This window comes from Haemorhous mexicanus, chromosome 18 (genome assembly GCF_027477595.1).
Source record: "Haemorhous mexicanus isolate bHaeMex1 chromosome 18, bHaeMex1.pri, whole genome shotgun sequence".
Taxonomy (NCBI): domain Eukaryota; kingdom Metazoa; phylum Chordata; class Aves; order Passeriformes; family Fringillidae; genus Haemorhous; species Haemorhous mexicanus.
This window is the reverse complement of record NC_082358.1, coordinates 8,641,587-8,654,886: the sequence shown is the minus strand read 5'-3', so window position 1 is coordinate 8,654,886 and position 13,300 is coordinate 8,641,587. Positions and strand designations below refer to the sequence as shown.

The window sequence follows — 13,300 nt, the reverse complement described above, 5'->3', positions numbered from 1 at the left end:
TCCCACTTCTCTGGCACTGGGCCTTCCCCCAGCCTGGCCCCTGCTCTGCAATACCCAGATTTAGGGCCGGAGTCACTGAGTGCTGTGTAGGTTTGAGCTGGGATCTGGCCCCAGAGAAGGGTGGCTGATCAGAGATTGGGATGCAGGAACCCCACAGCATGGGAATGTGCTCTGCCTCAGCTGCTGGGGTGCTCAGTGAGTTGAGGCTAGCGCCCCATGGCCTGGAGGAGCAGGAATGGGAGGGGTAGAAGTGAGTAACCTCAAACCCAGCCCTGGAGCAGGGTGAGGACAGTATGGATTGTCCCCCTTCCTTGCAGGGAGCCAGGCACAATCATGCACCCTTTAGGGCTGGGATGGGCAGGGAATGCTGGTGCAGGCATGGGGGCTGGAGGGGCTGCAGGCAGGGGCAGCTCCAGCATCCACCACGGCTTCCACTGGGACCAGCTGCCCTGTGTCCTGCAGCACTGGCAGTGTCCTCCCTACCCCTCCTGGAGGCCCACATGTGGAGGATCCTGCATCCCTTCGGCCATGCCCACTGCCAGAATAAATAGAAAGTGTTTGCTGGCTTGGCAGCTCCTCCACAAAAGCCGTATTGAACCATTATTCCCAGCGCCGGCTGCGAGCACTAAAAGTGGCGCCTCGCGTTCTGCCATCTAATGACCCTTCGCAGGCTCCTACAGATGTTTTCTATGACTTACAGCTCCTTTTCCAACAGCCCTGTCCGCAAAAACAAGAGGGGCCACTTTAATTCCAATTAAATACCTCCAGCTAAGCAAACAGTGTGCAGCAGGGTCTGGGTACAGCACGGCCGCCAGGCCCAGCCCACCGAGTCACTGAGTCTAGACTCCAGATGTGATTTCACCAGCCTCCAGTGTTCCGTGGAAAAGGACTTCGGCTCTGCCGTGGGGTGCGGGACCCTACCCTGAGTCAGGACCCCACTCCCCAGCCTGGTGTGTCTCATGGTATGAGGCTGGCACTGTGTACTCCCTGGCTTTGGGTGGTAGGAGCTGCATCGCCATGCAGCCTCCAGGGGCCCCAAGAGAGCAGGAGCAGGCTGGGGGTGCATAGGGTACCTCCCGTGCCAGCATCACCCTCCTGCCCTGCAGAGCTCCGAGCAGCTCCTGCTGGCTGTAGGTGTGGTGGAAACGTGGCCAGGCGCTTTCCCAGGGCTGCAGGGAGCGGAAGGCCTGGGAAGGGGAGAGCGGGGTCACCCCTCACCCTGCCTGGCCGATAAGCCGGGGCCGGCCAGGAGGAAGGAAGTGTGCTGGGCCCTGCAAGGAGCCACTGGTGGAGTCGGCACTTCAGCACTCCTCGGTTCCCTCGCCTGCTGCACCTGGGCCTGTGGCACCTCCGGTCCGGTCCGGCAGGGCTGAGGCCACACGGCTCCACTGTGTCTGCGCCACTGCTGGGCCACTTTCCCCTCCCCGCAGGGTCCCTCCGGCTCGGTGGGGGCTGCGGAAACAGGGATGTGCCGACTCCAGCAGGAAACCTCCGTCCACTTAACTGCGCCCAGCTCGGACAGGGGCCAAAGCTGCCTGTTCTGCTGCCAGCAGATGTGGGGTTGAGATGATCCTCACCCACCCACTCATCCACAGCACCTCATGGCCTGTTGACCAGGGGAGCTCATGGGCACACGCCCTTTGTGCCAAGCTCCCTCCAGGAATTGCAGTAGGGTGGGATGAGCTGAGCTGGCAGTGCACAGGGTGCAAACACCAGGCAAGGGGAGGGTGATTTTGTGTTTTGGGAGTGCTGGTGCCTGGGGTGAGGGGGGACACACCGGGGCTGCTTGTCTTTATAGCCCTGTGGAGCCTCCCCACCTCAGCAGGGTTTCAGCTGGGTGATGATGGGTGATGGGTGCTGCAGTTGTACCTCATGCTCTACCATGCAGGGTGGGGGGTGCTTTGCTGTGCTGGTGATGAGCTCTGGGGTCCCATGGAGTGGTGGTGAGAGCTGGGGTCCTGTGTGATGATGGGTACTGACAGTGGCGCCCGGCCGGCGGCTGTGAGGAGGGAGAGGAAGCAGCCCAAGGCAGCCCCAGTCCCGGTCGGCCGGCGAGGAGGGGCAGGAAGCTGGAATAAATCCCAGGAAGGGCTGCCTGGCTCCAGCTGGTCTGGGCTGCAGCGGATGGAAGCTGGGAACGGGAAGGGAGAAGGCGGGAGGGGAATGCGCAGGGGCTTTCTCAGGCCTCGGCCCCGCTCCAGCTGTGCCGGCGGCCCCGGCACATCTGCAACCCTGGCTCAGCAGTGTCGTGCGGACACGGTGGGGGGGGTTGGAAGCTCTGTGCAGCCTCAGGGGTGACCTGCGGATGGCACCGGGAGAGGGGATCTGGATGGAGCCCAACCCCAGCCAGTTTGGGAGTCCTGGTCACTGGTGGGGGCCCGGCCTGACCTGCCGTGTCTGTGCTGCCTTCCAGCTGTGCGTGCCGGCATGCGGGGCTGGCTGCTGCCGCTTCTGGGGTGCCGGCTGTACCCCATTCCCCCATCACACCAGCACAGGCAGCCCCCTCGACGGCCTGGCTCGGCCGTGCCCTGTGTGGTCCCGGCGGGGCGGGGGCGGCCGGGGGCTTTGATGTGCTCGGCTGCCGGGCAACCCCTGCTCAGCGCAAAGCAGCCGCCCCCCGGCTGCCCCCCCGGCCGGGCTGAGCCCCGCCAGCACCATATGGCCGAGGCTGCTGTTACCGCGCCGTGAGCCCCGTTCCCAGAATTGAGATGGAAATGAAGCTCTGTGTTCTGCTGGACAACGCTGCTGCGCCGGCCGGCTAGCCGTGCCAGGCCAGGACCCCGCGGCCAGCTGTGGCCAAGGCAGCGTCCCGGTGCCACACTGGCAGCCCTGAGCCCCGCACCCCATCCCCAGCACCCCAGCTTGCAGAGGGATGGGGTGAGGGTGTCCTGCTCTCCGGGGCGTCCGGTGGGCTGGGGCAGTTGGAGTGGCTGTGCCAGGGCGGCTGTGCCGTGTGTGCCATGATACGGCCACCACGGCCACGAAATCCGTCCACGTCCCCGTGCCGTTCGGGGTGGCCGGTGGCAGGGGCGCGGGGTCCGGCTCGTCCTGGCATTGTTGGCGGCGCAGCTGGCGGTGGCGGCGGCCGGCCGGCGGCCCTGAAAGACATTCCTGTGCACAATGTCCCCGGCCTCCCGCCGCGGCCCGGCCACTGCCGCCAGATGGGGGCTAATTAGCAGCTTTGAGAGCCGCGGTGGGAACCGGGCAGCACCGGGCCCTCCGCCGAGTCCTGAATGGAGGGGGCGACCCCAGCGCCGTGCCCACCCTGGGAACCGCCACCGCACCAGGCTGGGGGACACAGGGAGGAGGGACAGAGGGAGGGACAGGGGATCCAGCTCCCCCCAGCCAAGCTGGCAGGGCTGGAATTCATGCATGCTCTCCAGGATTGCTGCCCTCCCCAAAAGAGGAAGAAGAGGGGACGCCTTCAGCTCCCTGAATGCCTGGGGACGTGCGGCAGGGTCTGCCCCCCCCAGCCCAACCCCATAAAGGGCTGGGAGAGCTGTGCTGGCACTTGGGCACGCGTGTTGGTGTGCAAGGCAGGGTGTACGTGTGCATGAGCATGCACGTGTGTACACGTGTGTGTGTGTACCTGTATGTGCGTCCATCCGTGTGTGCCTCTGTTGTGTGCGGGTACTTGTGGCTGTGTTTGGTCTCCACAGGTTTGTGTATGCGTGTGAATGCTCCTGTGCACATATTTGGGTATGTCCCACACACATCTGTGTGTGCAAGCACACCCACTTTGCATGAATGTCTGTGCACACACCCGGGAGCGTCGGAGGCTGAGCTTTACCGGCCTCCCTCCCTTCCCACACCGTTTCGTGCTGCTCGGGGTGTGCCGGGGTCTCGCTCGGGGGCCCTCCCCGGGCGCTGCCTGCCCTCCCCGCAGGTGCGGGGTAATTAGCAGTAACGCTAATTACAGCCCGGACCTGAAACCCTTGGGGGCAGGGACCGGCTGCCTGGCACTGTGGCGGGACTTCCAGGGGTTTCCCAGGCGGCAGGACCGTGCTCGCAGCCCACGCACCCAGCGCTCGACCCCTCTGCCCGTCCCTCGTGTGGACCCGAACCTGGCGTCTCCCGCCCCGGCAGCCGCCACCGAGCAGCTCTGCAGAGGTCTGAGCCCCGGGAGAGGGGAGGAACGGGGAACTCCGAACTTGGGCCGGGGGGCGCGGAGCTGTCCCCAATGGGGTTGACCGTGTGCCTGTGCAATCGTGGGGCCCGGGTGCCCCCGTGTCCCCGTGAGGGTGCAGATGTGCCCCCGGGGTCTCTGTGATTCCTGTAAGGTCCCGGTGCCCCCGTATCCACAAGAGGATGTCAGTGTCTCCGTGGGAGTGCCGGTGTCCCGGTGGGGGTGGTGATGTCTCCGTGGGGGTCCCGGTGCCCCCCGTAGGGGCTGCAGGTGTGTGTCCCCGCCCCGCCCCCGTCGCCATGGGCACCGCCCGCCAGGCGCCGCGCTGACAGCGCGCGGCGTTTTATGAATGGGTGACGTCACGACCCTGGCGTCTCACGGTCTGAGCCGCGGCGGAGCGGGAGGGGCGCGGGGAGTGGGGGGGGGCCGAGAGCCCGGAGGGGCACCGGGGGCCTGGAGGGGACAAGGGGCGAGCGGGGTGCGAGGAGCCCGACACCGAGAGCCCGCGGGGCAAACACCCGCGTTAACTGCGGGCAGGGTGGGCGCTCCGCACCGCGGTAGTCTCCGCACCGCCGGCGTCCCTGCCCCGCAGTACAAGCCCGTCACGGCGCTCTCTCTCCGCCATTGCCACTTTAAGACGCTGCCCTTTGGGGCGCATGAATGGAGTAGGCGGGGCTCTGTTCGCATTTCCCGCACTGCCATTGGTCGAGGATTCCCCGAGGCCCCGCCCACTCGGCGGAGGCGCTCTATAAGTGGCGCTGCGGGGCGCGGGTTCCTTGTCCGCCTGCCGTGTCCGTGTCTTGTCCGCCGTTCTCGCACCCTCTCGCCATGAAGGTCGCCGCTGTCGCTTCTTCGCCGCTGCCCGCGGGCGCCGGCGGCCCGTTGAAGGCCGTGCGGCCTGGGGAGGCCGCCCGCTGCGGACCGGGCCTGGGGGTGTCCCCGGTGGCGGCGGAGCAGGCGGCCGCCGCGCTGCTGTACGATATGAAGGGCTGCTACTCTCGGCTACGGGCGCTGGTGCCGACACTGCCGCGGCACCGGCGGGTCTCCAAGGTGGAGCTCCTGCAGCACGTTATCGACTACATCTGGGACCTGCAGCTGGAGCTGCAGTGCGGTCCCCCCCGCCCCGCCGCTGCTGGGGACTCCCCCGAGGTGAGTGCGGACCCCACGGCACAGGCTCAGACCCGCGCTCCTGGCGGACAGCACCGGCGTTCCTTGGACTCTCCTTCCCCCGATCTGCGCCCTCTCCTTCCCGGGGATGTCCCTTCTTCCTGCCCCCGTTCCATCTCCGGCACCCTCTGGCAAGTGTTGACCGCCTGTTTCGTGTCCCTTTCCTGCAGGCTCCGTGCATCCCCGCTGCCGATCGGATCCTCTGCCGCTGAGACCGCTCTGGACCTTCCACGGACATCGTCCCCGGAATCCCGGTCCCACCATGGACATCGTCCCTGGGATCCCGGTCTCTCCACAGACATCGTCCCCGGGACCCCGTCCCCGAACACCGCGGCTCACCCGCATCCCTGGCTCCCCGGCGGGGCTGCCCTAGGGGTCCCCCCGCAGCCTGGGCAGGGGGTGCTGTGGGCCGGATCCTTCCTTCTCAGATTGCTGAGAGCATTCCCCGTATTGTATATTACAATGATGCTGGAGAATATTGTTCTACAATAGCTGGAGTTTTGTTATTAAACAAGCCCTGATGACCACACGTGCGTTTTCTTCCTGCCCCTCACACCCCCTCCGCAGGGTTTTGGGCGTGTTTTGCTCCGGGGATTTGTGCCCCGTTTTACGGGAGGCAACTTGTGCAGACCACTGTGGGCTGGGTGGGTATGTTGGGGGATACAGGCTCTGGGACCCTGTGGTGGTGCTGGGGAAGGGGTTTCTCATGGGCTGGTCCCAATTCCCTGTGTCCCTGCACTGCCCCCACAGGGCCTCTCCCAGTGGTTCCATTGGGGTTTCACTCCCTGGGCTCAGTGGGGTGTTGAGGGTCAGACACAGGACGAAAGATTGTTGGCACCCTATCTTCTGTGGTGGGATAATGCAGCAGCACGGGGATGCATCTTCCCGTGATTAGGCACCTAATGGGATGATGACACAGAGGGGACAGTGCTGTGAGCCAGCTGTGGGGTTCTGTGCCCAGATGGGAGTGTTGTTTCCCCATCTCCCTGGACAGTGGTGGGTTTGCAGCCTGGAATTCCCTTCCCTCCCCTTCCCAGCTGGGCTGCCTGCACCCAGCAGCCTTTCCAAGGCTCCCACAATTGTTGCTGCGTCAGGACTGGGGGATTGCAGGGATGATGATGCAGGGATTGTTCCCTTTACAGGGGAGAGCAGATATGAATCCTGGGGTGCTTCTCTCTGTGGCCCTGCCCCTGTGGTTCCTGCTCTTCCTGGTGCAACCCCTGCCTGTGGGGACACACAACCGCTTGGGATAAGGAAATTGCATCAGAGCTTGTGCAACCCCGAGGGCTGGGGGTGCCCCGGGCAGCTGCCCTTACCTGAGCTTCCCTGTGACTCACAAACACCCCAAGGATCTCTCAGCCTCCTGTTCCAGATCTGTGCAGACCTCGCTGCGGGCCTGGCAGGGGACAATTGGGGTGCCTGGAGGGGCTCTTGTTGCTCTGGTGGGACCCTTTAGGTGCCCCCCCCCAGGGTCCTGCAGCCAGGGGATTTGGGGCTGGAAGGGGTTGAGCAGCCCCGGGCACAGGCGTGTGCTTGTGTGAGGCTCTGCACAGCCTCTGTGCGTGTCTGTGTGCTCGCAGGCACGGTCACAGCTGTGTGTCCATGCGTGTCCACTCGTGCTTTTCCAGCCAAGCAGATCCCCTGGCAGGGCCTGTGCAGGGGACAGGTGACTTGGGCTATCAAGACACTGCTTCGCCTGTCCACCCCTGTCCCGGCTGTGTCATAGCAGCAGGGGCCGGGGGCTCTGGGCTTCTGCAGATGAACTTGTCCATCCTTGGATGGGTCCCCTCCATCACCCCCCGGGTCCTCTTCATCGTCCCCTCTGGTGTCTCCTCCACCGCCCGCCTTCCTCCCAGCCCCGAGCGCGGCGCGGACGGGGCGGTGGGTCCCTCTCCCGGTGCCCGCTCGCACTGCACGGCTCGGGCCGCCCTCCTGGAGTAGTCTGGAAGGTCCCGGGATAGGAGAACCGGGGCTGGGGGCTCTACTCGGGCCGGAGGCAGCGCAGGAGGCTCTGGGGCTCTTCCCGTGCCGTGTTCCCGGATGCCGTCCTTACCTGTTCATTGCCGCCTGCTGCGAAAGCTCCGCTGAAGCGGTGGGGAGTGTGTCTCCGTGCGTGTCTATATGTGTCCCCACGTCTCTGCCTGACCCCTGTCCAAGCCCTGTGTGCCCCACGACCGAGCCCTCGCGATGCAGCCCTGGCCACCATCTCCTCCTCAGGGGACGCGGGGTGGCCACCCCCGGGTACCTGGCACAGGAGAGCTGGGGAAGGGGCTGCGGGGCCAGCCCAGGCTGGCAGCGGGGCTGGCAGGGCCAAGCCCCTGCACGTGTCGGGATGCCGGATGCGGCAGCACCAGGATGCACCGGAGAGAGCCCGAGGGAGCGCCCAGCCCGCGGGCACCTGCGCCCCAACCGGTCCCTCGATGTTTTCATGGGACCTGATTCATCCCGGAAGGGATTAGGGACGGGGGAAATGGGTGACGTTGTGGTGTGACCAGGACCCGGAATGGACATTGGCGTCAGAGCTGGTCCCTGTTGTTCACTGCCACGCTCAGTCCCCGGGACACGGAGGAGCCGGGACCCATGGCAGGAGCTGCGGTGTGGGGCACTGCACCCACCGGGCATGGTGAGTGCTGCTGCAGGGCAGGGGCACCCTGGGATAGAGGGGCTCTGGTAGGCATTGGGCTGGGGGTCAGGGTCTGTTCTGGCCTCTGGCTCACTGCTGGGGGCACTGGCCGCCCCTGCAGCCATGGCTGGTGGCACTGGGCATCCCAGGCCAGTGGGCAGCTGCTCTGAAGACCTCCATAAGGTGCATTATGTGGGCTGTGGTCCCTCTGGTGAGGCTGCCTGTGGGCTCTATGTGCCCCTGTGGTGCTGAGATGAGGCCCTGGCCCTACTAGAGGTACCTCTGGGTCTGCCAGGCTGGATCCAGAAGGGCAGCTGGAGCCCTGTCATCCATAGCCCATGGCACTGGAGGGGTTCACCCTGGCTAGGGGATGGTTCCTCTGAGGGTGGGTTTGGCAGTGTGGGTGGCTTCCCTGCCCCAGGACCTGCTCATTGTGTCCCTGTCCCCCACTCCTCCATTGCTCCAAGTCAGAGCTCTCTGTGGCCTTGGCCCAGCTGGGTCTCTGTGTGTCCCCACATGTCCTGTGTCCCTGTGGGGAGCCCCAGCTTGTGTCCCTGGCTCATGTGTACCCCAAGGGTGGGGGCTGGCAGGGCTGGTGTGGGACCCTGCACTCCCCTGCTCCCACGATGGGGCTTCCCCTTTGAGTCACAGTTGGGCAAGGCTGGGCTTTTGGTGGCCAGAGCACTGTGGTGTCCCCATGTGTGCTGATGTCACCCAGGGCTCCCTGTCCCGATATAAGTCCTGGCTGTGCTGGTGCACAGGGAGGGAGCCTCTACACCTGCTGTGTGTCCCCCAGACATGTCCTCTGCTCCAGCCTCCAGGTGCCAGGACCTGCCTCGAGGTACCGTATGGCTCTGCCTCTTGCTCCTGCTGCCCACCTGTGCCTCTGCCACCAGCACCAATCCTGGCATCAAGGTCTGGCTGACCCAGAGGACACTGGAATTTGGTGAGTCTGTGCTCCTGAGTAGGGAGAGATGGGGGGGACCAGTGGGGGATGATGCCCAGACTGCTAAGGATGGGAAATGAGGGGAACCAGTGGGTACCCTCAGGAATGATGGTAAGTCTGCCAGGAATGGGGGATGTAAGGACCATCCTGGTCTTGGCTGCTCACTCTGCTGACACCCCAGCACCTTCCTTGGTGTCACCCCAAATTCCCACTTTGCCCCAGGCCGGCGCTTTGGGCTGGAGCTGCTCCAGTCGATGCTGCAGAAGGAGCATGAGCTGAACCTGACGGGTTCCTACAATACCCCGCTCCTGGGAACTCTCACCTATGCTGTGCCACGGTAGGAGCCACCTGTGGGTCCCTGTCCCTGTCCCCATCCCTGTCTGTGCCACAGCCACAAGCACAACTCGCCTGTGTTGTGCAGGATTCACATCCATGAGCTGCAGATGAATGAATCCACGCTGGACTTTGCCGAGGATGTGGGGGTGAGGCTGATGGTGCAGCGCGCCCGAATCCAGCTCAGCGCTGACTGGGCAGCCCAGCTGGGAGCCATGTGAGTGCTCATGGGGACAGGGACAGGGACAGGACTTGGGTGTCCCAATGTCACCGCTGTCCCTGTGCCCACCCGCTCTGTCCCCAGTCAGGACAGTGGCTCTGTGGAGCTCCGCATGCAGGACCTGGCGGTGGCAGTGGTGCTGGGGGTGAGTGAGGATGGCAGTGGCCACCCCACGGTTTGGAGCGCCGGCTGTGACACCCACGGCACTGACCTGCACATGGAGTTTCATCGTGGATACAGGTGATGCCAAGCCCCCTGCTCTGTCCTGTCCCTGGCATGTAAGGACTACTGGTGCCCCAGCCAGGGTGATGGGCTGGGGGAGGCTGGGTGGGTGCCATGAGGTGATCTGAGCACCCCACTCTGCCCTGCAGCTGGCTCTACAACCTGCTGGCACCTCTGCTCCAGAGAACCCTGCGGCAGAAGCTGAACAAGCAGGTGAGTGCTCAGCCCCTGTGCCCTGGGTTGTCGGTGCCCTGTCCCCCCCAGCCCAGTCTGAGGCTTGGAAACCCTCATCCCTGGGCTCACTGACCCCCTGCTCTGCTTTCAGCTCTGCCTCGTGCTCCATAGGGGCATTGACAGGCTGGACACTGCCCTGAAGCACATGAAAGGTGGGTGAGGGGACCCCAGGACTGGGAACGGGCAGGTTCTGGGGGGCTGTGGACAGGACTGGTGCCCAGCAGGGTCTGCAGGAGCCCCCTGTGGGGCTGGATCCTGACAGAGCCAGGCTGTGGGAGGGGGTTGGTGGTCTGACTCCTCCCATCCACCTCCTTATCCCTGCAGTGTCCACCCAGCTGGACACCATTGCTGCCATCGACCACTCCCTCCTGGCACCACCAGCCTTCACAGAGGAGTATGGGGACATTGCCCTCAAGGTAATGTCATCCTGGGAATCCCTGGGCCAGATTTGGGAACAGGGGACCCTGGCTGATCCTCATATCCATCTGTGTGTCTGTGCAGGGAGAGATCTTCAGGGTGGGCACGTACCAGCAGAGACCCTCAGCACTGCCTGTGGTGCTGCCTGTGGCACTACCCATGGCACTGCCTGTGGCTTTGCCCTCGCCCCTGCCCACCACACCACCCATGGCACATGAGCCCACACTGCTGTTGGCCGTCACCGAGTTCGTTGCCAACTCGGCCGCCTTCACCTATTTCACAGCTGGGGCCCTGCGCAGGAACATCTCCAGTGACATGGTAGGGGTGGCTGGACAGCAGAGCTGTCCCCTCCGCGGTGTGCCCATGCCCACTCCTGCTCAGCCCCAGCCCCCTGATCCCTCCCTGCCTTCCAGCTCCCCCGGCGGTTCCCGCTCCAGCTGAGGACCAAGAGCATGGAGGTCTTCTCCCCTCAGGTGAGTGGGATGGGACACAGGGACAAGGGGACACAGGTAGGACATGGAGTAGGACAGGATGCAGGTGGGATGGGACATGGGACACAAGATGGGATTGCAGGAGGAGCAGATGTAATGGGATGCTGGAGGGTGGGACATGAAGTGATGCAGGAGGGATGGGAAAGGGATGGGGCATGGGAGGGATGGGATGCAGGAGGGAAAGGTTGCAGAGGGGGTGGAACATGGGATGGCACAGAGGTCAAATGGGATGCACGAGGGACAGGACAAGGAATGGGGTGCAGCGGAAATGGTAAGTGTTGCAGGCAGTATGGGATGCAGAAAGAAGGGAACACCCCAGGACAAGGATGTGGACAGGGCAGCGATGGGCACACTGGACGTGGGCAATGGTGGGGACCTGATGGGGGCATGGCCAGCATGGCTCTGTGCCACCCCTGTCCTGTTCCTCTCAGCTGCAGGAGCGCTATCCAGATCAGCCCATGGAGCTGCACCTCTGGGCCCGCCAGCAGCCCCTGCTCTCCTGCCATCCTGATGCCCTGCACGGGACCCTCTTCAGCTCTGCCGAGGCCTTTGTGGTGCTGCCCAATGCCACCCGTGTCCCTGCCTTTCTGCTGAACATTGTGAGTGCCTGCTGCTGCCACAGCTCAGGGAGCCAGGGGACCCCAAAAGACCTGGCTGGGGCTGGTGTGCCTGTGCTCCTGGCTGGGGCCATGCTGGGTGATGCTGGGGGATACTGGGGCCAGCTGGGTGATGCTGGGTTGCAGGCACTGCCCTGGTCTCTCCAATGTCTCTTCCTGCTGCAGGATGCCAACGTGACAGGGAAGCCAACAATCACCAGGAACAGACTCGGGGGCACTGTGAGACTGACAGGGTTAGTGCCCGACCCTGAGCTGGGTCTGAGCTCCCCTAGGACATACCTGGAGAGCTCCCCACTCTCCACCTCTGTCCATTTACCTCCCTGAATCCCGAATTACCTGCTCAGACCCCATCCTGCCCCCAGTTCCTATCTGTGCCAGCTGCCCTGGCAGTAGGTGCTCAGCAGGACCTGCTCTGCTGGGTCCTGGTCCCACCATGGAGCTCAGCCTGTCTCTACCCTGGGGCAGGACAGTTCCCATCCCTGTGCCTGGCTCTGACCCTGATCTTGTCCTACAGGCTCCATATAACACAAGTGGCATCAAACGTGGGCCCAGTGGAGGTGAGTGGCTGTGCCAGGGAAGCCAAGGGGAGCCTTGTGGGGAATCTGTGGTGCTGTGGACCCCATGCATGGCAAGTCTGGAAGGGGGCTGAGCCCTGCCTGCAGCATGGAGCCCTCTGTCTGTGCTGAGCCAGGCTCAGGGCCTGCCTGTCCCACAGGTGAAGCGTCTGGAGACTTTGCTGAAGTTCGGGCTGTGGCTTTTTGGGGTTCCCCGGGCAAACAGTAAGTGCTGTCCCCGTCCTGTCCCCATCCTCCCATAGCTGCACCAGGGCCATCCCCTTCTATGACTTTGTCTCCCCACAGAGTGGCTCCAGGCTGGCATCCCCCTGCCCCTCCCACATGGCCTCAGCCTGCTCAGACCCCGGCTCTCACTGCACCAGGTGGGTGCCACCACTGTCCCCTTACCCCAGGGTCCCCCCCCATGTCCCCCATATCCCCTTTCTTACCCCGACTCCCTACAGGGCTTCGTGCTCATCGCCACGGACCTGCAGTACGAGCCATGAGACCACCTGCCTCGTGGGAACCCGCCAGTCCTGTCCCCATCACCATCCCGCTGCCACTGTGCCCCCGTGGCTGGCAAAGTGCGCAACCTCGGGACCCACAGCCTCCCATGCTCGGCAGGGATTAAAGCGGGCCCGTAGCTCAGCCCTGTGTGCTGTGGGGTGTCTCGGGGTCCCATTCCCGACTCCACCACCGGGCATTGCCGTGTCCTCTGCAGCGAAGGGCTCTGGTTGTGCCGTGGTGGGGTCCGTCCCCTGCGGGGGGCTCCGGGCGGTGGGGACAGGGCTAGTGGCCCTCGGGGACCGAGGTTCCCTCCAATCCCCGCGGCTCTGTTGGTCATGGGGGTCCCTGTGCTGCCGCTCCCCGCAGCCGCAGCTCCGCGGCAGCTCCTCCTGCTGCCCACGGGATGGTGCTCGTGTCCGCGGGCTCCCACCGGTCCCGCCGGCCCACGGAGCCCGCCAGGGCCCGGCCGCTGCCCCCCCGCTCCGGGGTCCTCGGGAAAGGACAGGGGAGGGAGGCTGGGGATGGCTGAGCTGGGCGCGTCCTGCCCTGAGACGGATGTGGGGTGGCTCTGCGTTCCCCATGCTCGTGACGTCCCAAAAAAGGCTGAGTGTTTGTGTGGTCCAAATCGTGCTGGAATGAGCCCTGCACAAAGGGAAGGTGCTCCTTTGAAGGGTAGCCCCGGGAATACGGGGGGGCTGTGGGTCCCAGTGAGATTGAGTCCCCTGCACTCCTCCTCCCAATGTGACAATGGGTGCTGGGCCCATGTCCCCAAAACCAGCACCCCCAGCCCGGCCAAGAGCCTGCCCTGGGCTCTCCTGTCCCCATCACCCCTTAGCATCACCC

At 64.6% G+C, this 13,300-nt stretch overlaps 2 protein-coding genes and 1 long non-coding RNA gene across 4 annotated transcripts; 2 read left to right on the top strand and 1 right to left on the bottom strand.

Moving 5' to 3' along the window:
* Nucleotides 1-4,890: 4,890 nt before the first annotated feature.
* ID1 (inhibitor of DNA binding 1) lies at nt 4,891-5,820 on the top strand. The gene is made up of 2 exons (XM_059862450.1): nt 4,891-5,275; nt 5,464-5,820. Exons 1-2 carry the CDS (start codon nt 4,955-4,957, stop codon nt 5,503-5,505), a joined length of 363 nt encoding a protein of 120 aa, XP_059718433.1. The 5' UTR covers nt 4,891-4,954; the 3' UTR covers nt 5,506-5,820.
* An 87-nt stretch (nt 5,821-5,907) lies between these two features.
* Nucleotides 5,908-7,626, bottom strand: LOC132335655 (uncharacterized). The gene is made up of 3 exons (XR_009488717.1): nt 7,347-7,626; nt 6,610-6,689; nt 5,908-6,517 (listed from the first exon to the last, which is right to left on the bottom strand). It is a non-coding gene; the product is annotated as an uncharacterized LOC132335655 (long non-coding RNA).
* Nucleotides 7,627-7,756: 130 nt separating this feature from the next.
* Nucleotides 7,757-12,598, top strand: LOC132335651 (bactericidal permeability-increasing protein-like). 2 transcript variants are annotated; one of them, XM_059862444.1, is made up of 16 exons: nt 7,757-7,916; nt 8,731-8,862; nt 9,085-9,199; nt 9,284-9,412; nt 9,500-9,655; nt 9,787-9,850; nt 9,963-10,023; nt 10,196-10,287; nt 10,373-10,606; nt 10,702-10,761; nt 11,211-11,378; nt 11,562-11,629; nt 11,911-11,953; nt 12,112-12,175; nt 12,257-12,333; nt 12,415-12,598. In XM_059862444.1, the coding sequence occupies exons 1-16, from the start codon at nt 7,874-7,876 to the stop codon at nt 12,454-12,456; spliced, it is 1,548 nt and encodes a 515-aa protein (XP_059718427.1). In that variant the 5' UTR covers nt 7,757-7,873; the 3' UTR covers nt 12,457-12,598. The 2 variants fall into 2 exon arrangements, with proteins under 2 accessions (XP_059718427.1, XP_059718426.1); XM_059862443.1 differs by lacking the exon at nt 12,257-12,333.
* The last annotated feature ends 702 nt before the right edge of the window (nt 12,599-13,300 follow it).

Bases quoted from the DNA above. Each gene is read 5' to 3' on its own strand.
- ID1 (XM_059862450.1), top strand. From the start codon at position 4,955: ATGAAGGTCGCCGCTGTCGCTTCTTCGCCGCTGCCCGCGGGCGCCGGC. The intron at 5,276-5,463 runs GTGAGTGCGGAC...CCTTTCCTGCAG, and splicing joins CTGCTGGGGACTCCCCCGAG to GCTCCGTGCATCCCCGCTGC.
- LOC132335651 (XM_059862443.1), top strand. From the start codon at position 7,874: ATGGCAGGAGCTGCGGTGTGGGGCACTGCACCCACCGGGCATG. The intron at 9,413-9,499 runs GTGAGTGCTCAT...CTCTGTCCCCAG, and splicing joins GCAGCCCAGCTGGGAGCCAT to TCAGGACAGTGGCTCTGTGG. The intron at 12,176-12,414 runs GTAAGTGCTGTC...GACTCCCTACAG, and splicing joins TGGGGTTCCCCGGGCAAACA to GGCTTCGTGCTCATCGCCAC.